Source organism: Dunckerocampus dactyliophorus, chromosome 21, assembly GCF_027744805.1.
Source record: "Dunckerocampus dactyliophorus isolate RoL2022-P2 chromosome 21, RoL_Ddac_1.1, whole genome shotgun sequence".
Classification (NCBI taxonomy): domain Eukaryota; kingdom Metazoa; phylum Chordata; class Actinopteri; order Syngnathiformes; family Syngnathidae; genus Dunckerocampus; species Dunckerocampus dactyliophorus.
This window is the reverse complement of record NC_072839.1, coordinates 12,720,307-12,737,378: the sequence shown is the minus strand read 5'-3', so window position 1 is coordinate 12,737,378 and position 17,072 is coordinate 12,720,307. Positions and strand designations below refer to the sequence as shown.

At 46.0% G+C, this 17,072-nt stretch overlaps 1 protein-coding gene across 2 annotated transcripts in view; it reads left to right on the top strand.

Annotated features, from left to right (window-relative positions):
* gli3 (GLI family zinc finger 3) overlaps window positions 1-17,072 on the top strand; it is a 106,003-nt gene that overhangs the window by 39,777 nt on the left and 49,154 nt on the right. For both annotated transcript variants that reach the window (XM_054764875.1, XM_054764876.1), the window contains one exon: window positions 9,545-9,781. In XM_054764875.1, the coding sequence (XP_054620850.1) occupies window positions 9,545-9,781 (237 nt within the window). The remainder of the gene's footprint in view (window positions 1-9,544; window positions 9,782-17,072) is intronic.

Genomic DNA, 17,072 nt, shown 5'->3' with positions numbered 1-17,072 from the left:
TTTGATCCAAGCTGATCCCTCCTGATGCTGGCCCCGTTATTTTTTCGTTGACCCTTCCACAGTGAGACAGCACCTCCTACTCCTGCTTGGCCAACATGGTCCATCCTATAATCTTCTGAGCTTTCCCTGCCTGTTACAGACGCTCTAATGACAGGTTCCAGATCTCACCTGCATTTTTTTTTTTTTTTTTTTTTGGCCAAAGGGCAGAATTGCACGCTGTTTATCAAGCAGCCCAGGTCAAGTCTGGGTTTTTGCTGCAAACAGAAGCAGTAATGATGTTTGCAGGTTGGAGGGCAAACAGTGATTGACAAGGTTATAAAAGATTCCTTGTGAGGCAAATTGGCGCCTCTGAGCCCTCATGAAATGAACTAACATTATCTAAAATCATGTGTCACGCATTTAAATCCGAACATAGATGTGATTAGCTTGAAAGTTTAACACCAATGACTCAGTGTATGGCCAGAACAGCTCCTCATTGTGGGTGCCAGGTAGTTAGAATGTTATTTTTACGGCACCTGGCTTGCGGTTTGGAATTGTGATTGTCATGCTCGCTGGTAAAGAAAAAAAAATTCCTCGTGTCCAACGGTGGATGGGCTAGACAGCGTGAGTGTTGCCAGCTGCAGCATGAAAGGCCCGACTGTGCTGTTCGTTTAACTCAAATTTGTCACACTCACGTGCAGACCCTCTTTTGACGTGTAATGTAGACGTTTAGCGGCGGGCGTTAGTCTGAGACTAATGCAGTGTTATGGATGCAGATTAGCTCCTAGCACCTCCTATGTGTGATAGGTCACAGGTCCCTGACTGTATGTGAATGCACTTGGCTCGAGGAGATGTTGGAAATGAGGACAGGTTTGGATGCCAACGTGCTGAGCTTACGTCTTTGAGAACGGATCTTTATTCACTCGTGCACACACTTGCTGTTTTGTGTTAGTGATGTCATGCGTAGCCTTGACACTTGGCTACAGGTGGCCTTTAAACACTACAGACGAAAGACAAAAACGGACAAGTCTGAAGTCAACAAGTCTGCACTAGTTAGCAAGCGCAAGTTCGCTACAGTGGAACCCACTTACAGGATAACCAAAACCGAAACTGACCATTGCTTGCACATTTACTTGTGATTCCAGAGAATCCAGGTTAGTTGGCGGATGCTTGCATTTTGAAGCTTACTTTGCACTGAACAGGAAGTGACAGTGTGCACATTTTAATGGTGTAAAACTGGACAGTAGTTATGCTACTGTTTTCATTACACGCTGCTTGGCGATAATGAGGAGGGATAACCCATGTTGACATAAACTAACTCTTTTTTTTTTTGTCAACAAAAAATAATCGCCCATGTACAGTGCCCTCTAAAAGTATTGGAACCGTGAGGTCAATTTTGTTTATATTTGCTGTCGACTGAAAACATTTCAGCTCTTGTTTCCAGGTAGCAGCAGCAATTTTATGAGAATGAAGTTGAAATATGAGGAGAATATAGTCATAATATTATGACAAAAAAGGCGTAATCTTACAAGAATTAAGTTGTAATATTATTACAAAAAAGTGCAAATACTGAAGTGAAAATAAAATAATAAAGACATTAAAAATAAAATAGATAAAAAAAGTAAAAAATATATTTTCCAAAGTTGTTAGAATATGTACAACAAACAAAACAAAGAATAACGTTCCAATTAATAAGTCAAAATAGGACAAGAAAATGTAAAGAAAACAGTAAAAAATGGAAGAACAACCCCCAAAAAAGTGTAATTACGGAGAAAAACTTTACACTAATAACATACTTTTTCAACTATATCACAAAGCTGAGTTGCAGGCTGTTTTTTTCTTCAAATAAATAGAATCTGTCAGCATATCCACATTGGTTGGTGTACAAAATAAAATCAAATATTAAAGTGGCTTGCCCATCCTTTGATTGTGTAGTAAATAAAGATTGGACACCCCTGATTTAGAAGATGGCATCTTTTTGTTTGACTACACCAATTTTTCATGTGAGCAAAAGTATTGGAACAGGTGACAGGAGTTGTTCAGGTGTGTCCTATTACGTTGCTTATTCAAGCAATAAATAGCACTGGATGTTTGCACTCAGTTTCAGATTGGATAGGATAGGATTTGCCTATGTAGACTGCATTTAGAGGTGAAAACAACATGAAAACCAGAGAGCAGTCTATGGGTGGAAAAACAAGCAATTGTGAATCAAAGCACAAAAAATGGTCATAGCCAGTACAATAATTTGGAATGTTCTGAACAGGTTAACAGGTAAACATCAACAGTTTGTGACAGAAACATTGTGAGCGCTGTAAAGAAAGACCCAAAAACAACTGTTAGTGACATCAGCAACACTGACGTTATCACTACCTAGAGAGAGTTTGTGAACAAAAGTACAATTTGTCAAAAAGTACAGCGATGAGCCTCAAAAATTCATCAATCCATAAACTTTGATGTCAGAATTTTAGACATTTGGAACTGTTCCGGTACTGCAAGTGCCATCACTTCATGATACAGCCCTGCAGCACTGTGCCTTCCCTGACAATGTGGCGTTGGTCATTTCCGCAAGTCCAAAAGTATGTCCGTGATGGGCCACTTAGGTTGACTGAACTGTTCAGCAGTTAGGAGAGCGCATCCACTGCAGCACTGGAAGGGAGAAGGCGGGAAGAGACCACTCCGGACCAGCGCCAGTCATTGATAAAGTACTTAGCAGTAGGAAAATTAATGAATCCGGGCTTGACTGGGAGAGCGGGAGGGAGATGGGCTTGCTTGTGTGTGTGTGTCAGAGAGAGGGAGGAGGGAGAGGAAAGGAGCGAGGGGTAATCCTGTTCCAGATAAATGGCTGATCCCCCTCATTCCTCAGATATCAAATGTCAAAAGTTAAATTAGCCTGCTAGCCTTCGTTAGTAGCGAACATGTTTTGCAGTGGCTGGTGGGCAGGTGCCGAATTAAGCATCACTGAGCAAGTGCTTCCTTAAGGGTCGTCCATGTTTTTCCATGAAAGTGCAGCAAGATGCATGAAAGTGTGTCTTTGATGATATTCAAAAGTAAAATTTAGATGAAATGACTTTCTAACATGCACAGTGGCAATTTTGGATCCCGCTTGAAATAGCTGTGTTATTTATTTATTTTTTTCTCTACTTGATCCTAACTGTTGGCTTTGTGCTTCTTTGCTTTGGCCGCGTATCCATTGCTCTTGGCGAGGCCTTCCTAATCTGAGTGCCACAGACTCGGTCCGGCCCGCTCTGTGTGTCAGAAGTGGGATTCCGCTGCTCGGCCCTGGTGGAAACTGGCCCGCTCTGGTCTGCTGGGAAGTGTGCCCAAATCCTCCCCTAAAGAAGCACCGTCCCAGCCGGTGCTAGTTCTGCTTTGTGCGCAATCATGTTGCATTGTTAGAGAGGACAGTTAGAAGTAAGTAACAGGTTATGGCTGCTCATTACCGACTTGTGACCATCTGAAGCGATGCTGATGCATGTCTGAGCCCATTGGCTCTGAGAACTAAATGGAATATTTCACTTTGAAGCTGTGATCAAATGCACTTGCTGTTTGATTCCTGTAAGAATGCAGGCCAATGTGCCCTTTGAGTGAAAAATCTTAAAAGCCATAACTATCCACCCTCAAAAATGGATCAGTGCGCCTTTTTTTTACGTCGAAGCTTTCTTGCCGTATCTAGCCATGCTCATTGCTCCATCACAATGTGGCCCTGATGACATGCTGGTGGGGTTTCGGGGGCCGCTCCTTGGCGAGGCCTGCACCCCTGATGGGTGAACAAGGGGGAGGCAGAGTGGGCCAGCGGAGTCTTGGCATGACACAATCCTGCTGTGAGCCTGATTTGAGGTGAGCGCAGGGAAGATGGAAGAAGCCAGGCAGGCTTTGATTTGCCCCTCCCCAGCCCTGAGGCTCGGCGGCCGGGACTGCGAGGGGCTGAGCTCCTGGGGGCGGGGGAGGGCGTCCCAGCAGAGCCCCGGCGGCACATATAGAGAGAGAGAGAGGGAGATGGGCTGGTGGAGCTGTGCACACGCTGCTGGGAGCCAAATTGAGATGTGGGAGTTGTTGAATTTGCCTAGATGAATATTGAAGTGGGCATTTGTGGTGTGTGAAATCAGCTGCTGACTGCAAACCAGGAATGGGACCCTCCTACCCGCTGACAGTTGAATCGCGTTCCACTACACATTCGCTACACAGAGAATCCATTATGAACACAGGTTAAATAGAGGGAACTTTGTTTGCCGAACAGTTTATTTATCATTATATTGCTTACTTAACCAGGTGAAAATGCTTTTGGGATGTAAAAAGGTGAGGAACACCCTCAACGGATCCCCTTTGAATCACAGGGCTGACACTTTTTTAACGGTATTGGTAATGGTTTATTTCATATGGACATGCTTAACAAGCTACGTTAAGGAACACGATTACACCGACACCATTCAACATGTCTGAAAAGGAGTAGAAAGAAGCAGAGCTTGTTTAATCCTACCCCTTCTCCATATCGTGTCCAGCTACAGTGAAACCTTGGTTAGCGTCATTAATCCATTTCGGAAGGTCTGACTCAAACCAAAACAACTAACTGAATGAAGTTTTCACATAAGAAATAATGCAAATCAATCCGTTCCAGACACCCAAAAAACCCCAAAGCAATTAGAATTGCATTTACTGTAAATTCCGGACGATAAGCCGCTACTTTTTTCTCCCACTCTGAACCCTGCGGCTTAAACAATGATGCGGCTAATTTATGGCTAAAAGAACTACAGTTCCCATGCTTAGAGCGCAGATTCGGGAAGTGCTGAATTGGACTAGTCAAGTGGACGCTAATATTCTGACAAACCTTAAGTAAGTTTGATCAAGTGTAGCGTTAATACAGCTTCTGCTTGGACTGCGGCAGCCGTTGAACTCTGGAAAAAAATGTTCTCACATCTCACTCAGCTGAGCTAATGAGTGACGCTGGGAACATCAAGTGTAGGTAAGATTGCAGGGTTTATAGTGGTTATGTGTCAATATCCCATGTTACAATGTGGACACCTGCAGCTTATAAGTGTGCTTACAAGTGTGACCTATATATGTACAAAATTGTTTTGGTCTGGAATTTACAGTAAATGCATTAAATTTCACTTTTTTTTACTTGATTGACAAAAACTGCTATGAGGCAGCGAGGAACTACGTGGTCAGCGTCTGATAATATCAGAGATGGGTGACAGAGCAGGGGAACAATGACTTCCGGTTACGTTTTCCATGCTAACACAATGCTAACAGGGATGCTCTGTGATTTAAAAAAAAATCTTGTATTGTATGCTAACCAGGAAATGCACAGGAACCGTGGCAAAATGTTTGTGTTCAGTCATCGGTTAATTGGTTCCAGACCCGACCGCGATGAGTGAATTTCCGCAAAGTAGGATTCAATGTTAATAATGGAATATTTTTGTAGTTAGAACATAGAACACCTGTTTATGACTTTCTAAATATGGGTTTTAACATTATTAGAGACCCTGCAGACATGAAATAACACCTCAATAGTTACTCTTTGTTTTCATCACATTGTGCAGGCGACGGTATCGCTACAGAGACAACAGACGGCCACTGCTAGCATTGCAAGCTAGGAGCTAACTAGTTAGCCTTTCCAATTTACTTATTCTAAACTTAAGAAAGTGTTTCAAACAGAGTAGAGACAGAAGGAAAAACATTCCACTTCCACACAGAATGAGAGGGGAAGCTTAGCCAGTCTTAGCCATGGAATATCCGTCTCAGCTATGGCATGTCGGCTCGGCTCCGCTGGCTCAGTAGCCATTCTCCATGCAGTGTGAAAGGTAATCTAACGTCATGTCTCATAACAATACTGATGCTTAGCGACCAGAATCCTCCATATGACTTGTCTTTCATTATTTTTGTGACTAATAGGCCATAGTCAGCCACGAAACAGCAATCGTTTATTCATTATTTTTTGAAAACCCGCGATATAGTGAGGGATGACTGTACATTTTTGAAAAATATACCAACCAAGTTCCAATTTACACATTTATAGACTTTAAATTCCACTGAAGTTCCATCGCTTGTGGTAGGAATCTCTAACTGAAATTCCTGCAGGTACCAGCCTAGTGTTGGTTGTCAAAGACATACGGCAAGTGAATTCACCTTACAGCGGATCAGAACCTCACGCTATTGTCTTAGTCCCGCACGCTATGGTTGTGTCGGGCTCGGGCGAATTCCTCCGCAGAGTCTTTCAGCCTTCACTAATCACCGATGATTCCTCCGTGTCTTTTGCGGCGAATCAGGTACATAAGCCTAAGCCGCTTGGAGAGGTGGTCTTATTAAACTCTAGCCAGCTGCTGGAATTTTCTTCCCCCTCCCTTCTTCTCATTGTTAATTGGGGGAGTCTTGAGTCTTTCCCGGGAGTTGATTTGCAAGAGAAAGAAGAGGGAGAAAAAAAAGGGCGCAAGAGATTATTGCACAGGAGGAGAGGAGCTTTGAAGAAGAAGTGTTTTCACTTCATGTCCTGCGCTCCTCTCTTCTCCACGTGCACACTCGAGTGCACGTCGAGCCAAAACCTGTTTGTGCCATTGACAAGCGCTTCTTTGAGGCGTTGAAGGTGGAGCACAGCATCTATCTGGCTTTGGCTCAGAGGTACAACAACACCTCCTCTGATGTTTGGTCTTCACAAAAGACAGTGGTGATGTGGTGGTTGGGGGTTGGGGAGGGAGTGGTTTGTGCAACGGGCCTTTGTGCACTCCTGAAACGTGCACGTCCCAGCCTCGGAGACTGACAGAGTTCAGGCCGGAGGGCAAATCAGATGCTTGAGAGTGAAAGACGGATTAGCATGTGGAGGAAGAGTAGTCCTTGTTTTTTAACCTCTGCCTCTGCCTTCGGAAAAAGTGTTTTAAGGTTTTGCTGAATTGTTAGAGCACTCTCAACGCATAGGAAGGAAGCCCTACTTCATATCTCATTACCTCATTTAAGTTGAAGAATCTGCTCAGTGCATCCACTCTCTTTTTTTTATGGCTTCCCTCTGAAGGTTTTCACTGTGTTTTGACAATAGAAGCCCCAGACAAGAGGAAAATAGGGTGATACTTGGGGTTTTTGGACTTTAATGAGTGGCTCGCAGGTGTTGAAAGGAGAGAACGCAAGAGTGGGAGCATTTGAGGAGGGTTATGGAGAGAGCAAGGCGGGAGAATGAGCGTTAAAGTGGGGAGGGGGAAGAATGCAGCGACGGAGCTCCAGGTACCTTTCTAGTGGCGGAGAAAGCAGGAGAAATACTAAAGCTGGGGCGTGCGCTCTGATCAGGACGGCAGTGAGCACAATTACCTTCTTTTCAAATCCTTCAGTGACACTGCAGGAGGAAGGAGGACTTTGAACAGTTGAAAGGCTGGAGCCCGCTTTCAACCTCAAACGCGAGCAGGAAAGGGCTCTGAAATTTGTTCAGTGCTCCCCATCCACCATTAGCTTGTTTCTTCCTCTCGCCTCCAGGCATTTAAGCGCTTTTTGAAAAGATGTTAAGAAATTCAATCACCATAGAGAGAGCGGGATAGTTCTTTTTTCTTTTTTTTTTTTTTTGTCAAGAGGCATGCTTCCTTCTGGTCCGCAGAGGCCCGGCTCGCTGCTTTTGTGTTGGTGTGAATAGACCTGCAAACTGGTGGAGGACTGGATGCGGCGACCATGGGAAAAGAGAGGCAAATAAAAGAGGAATGAAAAATGAGGGAGGGAAAAAGGTCTGCTGAGCGGACGGTCAGAACTTCTCAAACTTGTTGTCTACAGAAATCCTTTCTGTCTCCATTAGGGCCAACGTTTGACAGATACCTGACTTTAAAGCACAGGCCTCGCTTCCACCAGGCAGTCCCAGGAGTCAATTGACCCTTTGTGCCTCTGAGTGTTTGCTTAACTATTAAAGGTGCTACAGACTGGTGTAATGAAGCCCCTTAACACTACTACATGGTACATTGATGAACCCTTTGGCTTGCTATGGTAACCACTGGGGGATGGTGAGACTGTGACACGGCTGTGATTGAACCATTAGTTGCTTGACCTCTGCAGGAGAGGGAGTCATATCTGAATAGCAAGAAGTGGATGGTAGTTGGCAAGGGAGATAAAAGTGCAGACTAAAAACACTGTACTACGCATGCCAGGCCACTAGTGGGCGATATCACAACCTGCAACTGCTTGTTCCCCCAAATGCGTGTTTTGGATTGACCTCATCCTTGTTGTCTTCAGTGACTGGAGCATCACGTCCAAAAACTTTGCCATCCTTTTTCAAAATGGTTTTTAAAGCTCCAAAACAGCGTTGCTACAGTGTGTCCGAGGTTAAATTGGCCGGCAGACATGAGCGCCCAACGGCCTTTTAACGCCTACATTAGTCCATTCATAAATCATCAGAAAATAAGCTCATAAATACGGTATGTACTCTACTTGGAGTCTGCTTTCTCAGATGTTGACGTTAGATGCTGTGCGTCTGCGTTTACGCTCGGGTGCTGGCGGGCGCCTCGCACGGCTTCGACTTCTAGCCCATGTCTGGAGATGAACCCAATTCCGAAATCCCTTTATGTTAATATTGCGCTTTGCACGAGCCGACCTATTAATCCAGCTTTAAACCGTATAAGTGCCATTATTCCCTTAATAAGATCACGGGCTGTGCAGTATGGGATTAAATACTTATATCATAACTGACGCTGTCATTTCCTGCGGATGAGGGCGTCTCGCCTCTCAGCCTGTCAGTTCCGCGTTAAAGGGATCCCCCGAATCTGCTGCCAGAGCGGCGCCGTGCCGCGGACGACCCGTAATGGATGTGGAAGAGCGAGGGGAATGAGAGTGGGACCCGCGTGGGTTGCTTCATTCCACCACATCCAAACCCCCTCCCTCTCTCCTCTTCTGTAAAGTGCATTGTGGTGGCCCTCTTAAGGTAGAGCTCTTTAATCTGCCCCGCTTTGTTGTTCTTAATTGGCTGTTGGAGGCCGCCTTGCATAGGCATGGTGCGGAACCGTCCGGTGTTTCTCATAGAAACAAGTAAGTGTTCGGATAATACTTGCTGGAATCTTAAAGTTAGCCTGTAGCCTGACAACCAGTCAGGTGGCTTTGTGACCTCCACATGGATGTCGGTTCAGAGGTCAAGCCAAAGGGCAAAGGTTGTGTCTTTCTCAGCTGAGCTCAGCCCTTGAACTCAACTCCACATTTATCCCTTTCTTTCCACAGCATGCCAGGAAGCTTTCCCCAGAGATCCTGCTCCTCCCAATTTCTCTGTCAGCCAACAGAGGAGAGATTTTGTTTAGGAACAGTGAGGGAGTGGGGGGTGTCAGAGAATGAGTGGTGTGTTTGATACAATCCATGATGCTGTTTAATGGGCAGCTTGGAATGCAGGAATGGCGGGAATAGCCTCTGTTGTTATCTTTCTAAAAAGAAAAGAGCAGTCCTCAACTTAGAAATGTTTTGCCTGTACACTCCCACATGTAGCCGAACCCTTTGTATGTTTACACGAGTTGGCAGGTGCATCTTTTTGAAACACAACCAAGAATGAAACAAGAGTCTGTATTCATCCGTCTCCCTACTTTCTTAACATCCCCCTTTCTCTTTGGTCTTGTCTTTGCAGAGGATGAGAGCTCAAGTTCGCCCTACCACCGGGAGAGGCGCAACGCTCTCAGCGCTACGACAGCAGCGCCCGGTGCCCCCGTGACTGAGGAGCCCTCCACTTCCACTGAGGAGCGCCCGTCGCTGCTCAAGAAGGAGCTGCACGGCTCCTTGCCTCACCTGGCTGACCACGCCCTGCCCTACAGGGGCACTCTCTTTGCCATGGACCCACGCAACGGCTACTTGGACTCGCACTATCGTAAGTCAAAACTTGACCAAAGCAGGCACACACATCTCCTGTAATTTGTATGTAAGCTGCACCCACTTAATTTAAAGAGAAAAAAATATTTGTACATATATAGGCCGCACCTGTCTATAAGCCGCAGGTGTCCATGTCGTAAACATGGGATCTTTAGTACACAGAGAGATGTTACACACAAAGATTTTTTAAACTTTTGATTAAATAAATGCTTTTTTCCAAAGAGCGCCAAACAGTGCGTTGTAACATGGCTAGTTAAACAGCGCCGAACAGTGAGTGGAAGATAGCTAGTTAAACAGTAGCCTACCAGAAAAGTCATTCATCGCTGTCCTCCTGCTCCTCCTCCTGGGAACTAAAACCACTCAAGTCGTCTTGACAAGCATCACAATTGAACATCATAATTCCTTCTTCGCACACTTTGTCAGTCTCTCTCTCTCTCTCTCATTTATTGGCCCTCTTTGTTGGCAAATTAGCCATTTTGTTTGCGCTATCCTCTTCATTCAGTCCAGCCTTTCGAAACCTGTCCGTGATAGTGGGTGTTTGGCGGTCCGAGCAGTCCAAACAGAAGCTGTTCTACGCTTGATCAAACTTTCTTAAGATGTGTCACAGATCGCTGCATCAGACTTCAAAACGTGATATTAGCTTCCACTTCACTTGTCCATGTCACATCCTTCCTGAAGCCGCACTTAAAGCATCATGGGAAATGGAGTTTTAGCCATGAATTTAGCTGCATCACTGTACAAGCAACGGGCTTCAAAGCATGAGAAAAAAGTAGCAGCTTATACACTGGAAATTACGGAATATGTCGTACATTTTGCAGGCCGCCTTAGTATAGCCAGCGTGCCCTCCTAATTCCCTAATTAGGTCGGCCTGTGTGAGCACTCCCTCTCATCAACACACACTTCAAAAGCCGCAGAGCAGCACAAAGTCAAACCTTACCCTTCCTCCCCCTCACATCTGCGGGTACGTCAGGAACAACCGTTGTGGCCTTAGTGAGATAGCGGAGATCATTTGAGGCCAAGGTGTGATGGATAGTGTGGTGTGTGTGCAAAGAGTGGACAGTCAATTGTCTGATTAGGAGGTTAATTGCTTGTTTGGTTTGCAGTCAATTGACTCTGAACGGGGGCACAGTAGCGGTAATGAAAAGTCTGCTAGACCCCAACCATGTAGTGTAACTCTATTTACTCAACCTCCACATGCTCCCTCCAGCTTGGACGCCAGAGAAGGCGCCTCTTTAAAAGGAGAGGTTACTTAAAAGAAGGCCATGGTGTTGTGGACAGGACCCTTGAGGGCAGAACATTAGTGGCCATTACATCCTGACCAAAGTCAGCAACACTGCCACTTCTCATTTTATGTATGTGTGTATAAGTGTGTGTGTGTGTGTGTGTGTGTGTGTGTGTGTGTGTGTGTGTGTGTGTGTGTGAAGGAGCGCTGGAGTTTGTGGACCATGAAGCACTTGGGGTAAGGATTGGGGAGGAGGGGCAAAGGGTCATGAAGAAAAGTCAATCGGATCACCACGCTGCAAAAAAAGTCAAAAAGGCACTTGGCTTGGAATTTGTGGTGAAATAACCCTACCAGTTTCAGTGCAATCCATAACCTTACTTCATTTCAAGTATAGAATGCTTGTGGCCAGTCTCTCATCTTATTGACTTGTCCTGCCAGCCCTTGTGTTTTCAGTTTTCTGCATCACCGTAAAACGTTGACTACATTCCACATGGCTGACCTAACTGATTAGACAAGCTGTTTATTATTACAAATGAGACATCTGCTCTTTACATAGAAAACAACCACACGGTTAGTTCTGTAATAATAGACGGAAAGACCAACCAACAAAACACATTTGTGCCATTTCTCTGCTTCTGGCGGTGCTAAGGAAGAGTTATGAAGTGTGTAAAACCCCTCCTCCTGGCCCCAGGTGTTGAGAACATGGCTTTCCCTAAAGGCGGCGGTCTTAAAAGCTCCACTGGTCAGCAGAACAAAACCTTTGCCCTTGCCTCCGTCTGCTGCTTTGAACCAGTGGGTCACCAATCCTCCGCCCCCAAGGTGTAACATGCAACACACACACCTCCCCTGTGTCACCTCCTGAAATTCATCCCAGGTGTGTGTTAGTGATGGAGAGGGGAGGCCCTGTTCCTTTTGTGCTGCGCTAGCACAGCGTGCGAGACAACGCCACACCACACAACATAACAGCCACGTAAAGCCGATTACTCTTGGCGTTGGCCCGTCTCTGTGCTTAATGCGTGTAAATGCGACGGCACCTGCAGCGTCCCCACACCTGCCGTCTGCCTCCTAATGTGGCGGCGATGCTCTATAGAGAAGAATAACGAGAAAAGAACAAGGCGAGGCTGGGCTGTTGTGGCGAAATCCCTGCTATTCACCGAGTCGTGTGAGCCCCTTCCTGTCTTTGGTCCGTGGCCTGAGACTGTGTGTTTACTTTGGGTTTTACACCCACTTGAGTGTAGCAAAGAGGAGCCACTAAGGCACTAAACATGGCCCCTATTGTTAGCATTAACTAATCGTGGTGATGCCTGAGTCTTAGCCGCTTTTCTTGGGCAAACACTGAATAAGAGTCCATATCCTTCTTACCACCACGCTAATACACGAGGCTTTGCTGAGGGATAAGAAGAAAGGATTGAGATGTGGATTAATGAGGGAGGAGTGTGTGTTTGTTTTTTTTAAGATCCTAATTGTCTGGAAGTGTGAATAGGATGCGCGGCGCCGACGTCTGTTTACATTATGTGCCGATTAGCCGGTCAGCGGTCCTGCAGCAACAGTGAGCCCACTTGCTGGCGAGTCCTTGTCTTTTTTAAGTGCGTCTTTCTTAAACACTTGCCCTTCTTTGCCAACACTAAACACATCCGCGGTGGGACTTAAAGCCCATTCTTTGCCACAGCTTTCTTGCAAATGTTAAAACTGCACTAAAACACCAGAGAATGTGCAATGAAAAGGGAGAAGGGGGTGAAGTAAAATCTCTTCTGCTTTAAAGATGCTGCTCAAATGTTATTTTGGCACTTTGTCTTTGTAGTGATAAAATATCTGCAAAACAGCAGGTCTTTAACATCCCATCAGTCCAATGGCTTTTCTTGCTTGCCCTCTTTTTAGCAAAATCTTACTCTGCTAGGGACAAATCCTCCCACAAAAGCCGTGTTGTCTTGACTGATGGACCAATCCGAGCCTGATAAGCTGCAGGAAGCGAAGACATGGATCTCCTGGCTGCAGGATTCCCAGTAACCCTGCCTCCTACGTCTGGACAGAGGTGACTGCAGCCAGGATCATATGAGTTCTAGGAAATCTCCATAGAAGAGCAAAAAGGTCCCAATGTTGTGGGGGGTTGTTCAGGCACGGAGGTTAAACTCCAAAACTGCTGTGGTGTGCTGATCTCAGGATCGCTGAGGCGCGGCACGCTAGCGCCTGCGTCCGTCCAGTCGTCCGTCTCAATATCAAAATGCAGCTGACCACTGAACTGAGTGAGCCGGCTGTCACCACAGGGAACGTGATCCGCACAACAATGGCCTTGGAGTGTGGACAAGTAATTACAGTGTTTCACTTCATGTGGACTGCACAAGACATTTCCATTTATCTTGAAAGCGAAAAGTGTATGTTTAGGAGGGGGAAGAGGGTAGAACAACCAAGGAATGACCCTGGGAGAACAAACTTTCAAGGGTGTGACAAGAAGAGGCTGGCGTGGGTTCAAACAAAGACTTGTTCAGAGGTGAGAAGACACGGGCAAATGTTTGTCTTTGTGATGCTTCAATATTGGCGTTTTGAGCATGGTGGCAGGGTGCAGTCCCTCAGCAGCATGCCGCCACAAAGAAGCCCCGGGCACACTGCAGGCAAGTGAGAAGGGTTGCCTTCCATCCGCTCGCCGCCTTTCATCAGGACAGAACAACACGGGCCTAGTGCTCCGCTGGGCCCCGACGGTCCAACACACCAGGGATAATCACATGATCCCCTTTTACAGCTTATTAGCGGCATCTCTCGCTGTCAGATAGGCCGTGATCTCGCATGCATGTTCCTCTTTGTAGCGCCTCATGACTTGGGGGGGGGGGGTTAAGCAGAGTTTCAAGTGTACCATCTTAAAAGTCATGTGACACTCTCACCACTTGCAAAGCTGATGCGTCTCCGAATAATGGCAGCTCTCATTAACAATGACAAGATTAAATGTGAAGGGGCTGAAGGAGAATTAAGCAGAATTTCCAGGGAACTTAGCACGTTCAAAGAAGAGCGTTTCTCTGTATCAGTGTCGCAACATCTGTCTGCGTGTTGTACTGCTTTTTTTCTCTCCCCAACTTTAATCATCCCATTCACTGAGGAGAGCGCGCACAAAACACTCTGCTGATGTTGCAAGGGCTTAAAGCGAAGATTTGCTGCATCTTGACGAAGTGGCGACAATTGAAACAATTTGATTAAAGCCTCGCTAGCCTTTCTCTCCCTCCTTATTAACACTTTGGCAGGATAATCACTTCTACTGTATGTGTTAGCCGGTTCATGCCCATTGCTCATGTTTTGTGTATCCATTCCAAAGATAAGCTACCTTCATTCTTTTAGTCATCAACCTCTCAATTTTAACATTAGATACCCCTGTACAGTGGAATGAGAGCTGCACGTTACGTTAGTAATGTTCATTCAGTAATATAGGAGGTCCTCGTATAACGGATGCCAGTTTTACGGATGTACTTTGGTAAACCTCACTCCCTGACACCTTAAGAGTCAAGCTGGAAATCGGGTTGACAATTCGCGCAACGACTATTGCTCTCTACTCCCATTCTGCAGCGGAACTCAGGGCTGGCTGGATCAGGCGGGTTACACCTGGTCTACGAACCAGTTACGTTCTTACGACTTCAATGTAAAGGACTTTTGTTTTGGGTGATTGCCCCGGCCTAAAATGCCTGATTTCCCAATGTTGTGGTGTTGAAGGGTTATTTGTTTTCACTAGCAGCTTAACCTTAACCCAAACAAGTACAACATTGCAACAAATCTAACAAAATATGCTTTAAGTGCATATTAGAGTCAAATGCAGAGTATATATCCAAGCTTCATTTCTAGCATTCTCCCTTGAAAGATGTACTGTCATAAAAATGGTTGAAGGGTGTAGCCACATTTGTGGGATACTGTATATGGACATGTGCCTGTAAAAGTCATTTTCAATACAGTCTTCATTCATAAAGTGTATATTTAGGCTTATTATGTTTACCTATGCTGTGTCTGCAGTGATGTGGGCTCTGCATCGGTTTGTTGTGGTGAAGAGGGAGCTGAGCCAAAAGGCAATGCTCTCAATGTACCAGTCAATCTACGTTCCTACCTTCACCTGTGGTCATGAGCTTTGGGTAGTGACCGAAAGGACAAGGTCTTGGGTGCAAGCGGCTTAAATGAGTTTTCTTCGTAGGGAGGCTGGGCTCTCCCTCACAGATAAGGTGAGAAGCACTGTCATCTGGGAGATGCTCGGACTAGAACCGCTGCTCCTCCACACTGAGAGGAGCCAGACAAGGTGGCTTTGGCGTGTGGTGAGGGTATCTCCCGTACGTGTCCCTGGGGAGGTGTTCAGGGCATGTCTGGCCGGTAGGAGGCCTCGGGGAAGATTCAGGACACGTTGGAGAGACTATGTCTCTCTTCTGGCGAGTGAACGCTTCGGGATCCGCCGGAAGGAGCTGGACGAGGTAGCTGGGGAGAGGGAAGTCTGGGTTTCTCTGCTCAGGCTGCTGCTCCTGCGACCAGACCTCGGTTAAGCGGAAGAAGATGGATGCATGTGTTTAGCTACATCTCTTAACCAACATTTACCAGTAGTGTGTTCCATCTGCTGCCATTTTTACACGTGACCAACACACACAAATGTGTGCATAGTTTGCTTCAGAAACAACGCCAAAGGCTCCCTTATTGTCCACTGTCTGCTTCGTTGCAGGGTTGCAGACATTCTTTGTGTATCTTGAAAAGTGCTTGTGGATAGTAAACTTTCCTTTGTGTTCCAACACTTTGCACGTAGTTAACCCCCGCTTTTGTTGAGAACCTTGGTAGTGGCGAGAATGAAAAATGAGTTGAGTCGATCAGAGTATCAACAACTCTATCAACATCAACTGTCAATGCAAACAAGGAAGTGAGGATGTGGGTGGGCCGTGCAGGGACACATTTGATTGGTTACACAGTTGAAGTGTGCATTTGAGTGCAAATTCAATTGGCGAAGATGACCATGATTGGCCAAAATGTGCGGGGAAGTTGAGGGGATTGGACAAATTTTGCAATGCCGTGCATAATTAGCAGAGGTTGGATGAATACAAGAATTAGAAGATTAAATACAAGAATTAGATTATTCCATTGCTCTACTTTGTGAGCATTTTCCGATGTCTAATTTCACTTTCACTTGCACTGCCATCAGAAGAGTCTGGCTCATGCTTGGGAGACATGATAAAGGGAAAAAAGTTAACTAAAAAGAATAAAAGTGACGTTGTCCTTCCGAAGCATGACTACGTGTTCTTCCACCTAGTTGTCTTTTTCTTTTTGTACAGTATTAATAATTTTTGGAGTATGTCTTAACCACATAAGGTAACATGAGGTCCGCCACTTTGTTGTGTGCAGTGGTGTACAATTGTGCTGCATTAGACTTTCTAATATACCTTATTTAGCTGCAGGCTGATGAACATGGTGTGATTAAAACATTAGCAACCACCTTGATATCTCTATAGTGGAGTGAGGAAAAAGAGAGTGGAGGCAGAGGGTGGTGGTGGTAGTAGTGGTGGTTGGCGGTGGGGGTGTGTGAGTAACAAAGCCTGAAATGAAGAGAGACATAAAAGAATAGGAGCACAAGGAGGTCAGGCCCATCACAGGCTTTAGTGTTGCCTTCAAAGATGCCTGAGACAGGTGGCAGCTCCAGACAATCTCACAGCGCAGAGCAGCATCCTCTCAGGAGGAGATAAGGGATTCCTCCATGCAGGCACCTTCCTCCTCCTCTCCTTCACTCACCTCCCTCCACCCCTCCCTACTATCTCAGGGTTCTCCCAGACGCTTTGATGTTGCTCCTCCTCACCGCCGCCGCGGGCGTGATCGGGCGCTCTGGGCGGACTTTTGGGAGCCGACTCCAGCTCTCGGCCCAAGCGGTGCCCGGGCCGGCACTTTCAGGTCTCATTAAAGTACTCCGGCGGTGGTTAATCCTCTTGAAGGTTTACACGGGCCCCAGTTTGTCTCCGTGCCCAGGCTGCAGGGAAGCCCAGAGCGCCACCTGCGTGACAAAGACTCTAAAATCACTGTGACACAAGTTCCTCTTCACTTTCTCTCTTCCCTCTCCATTTTGCCTCTTCCC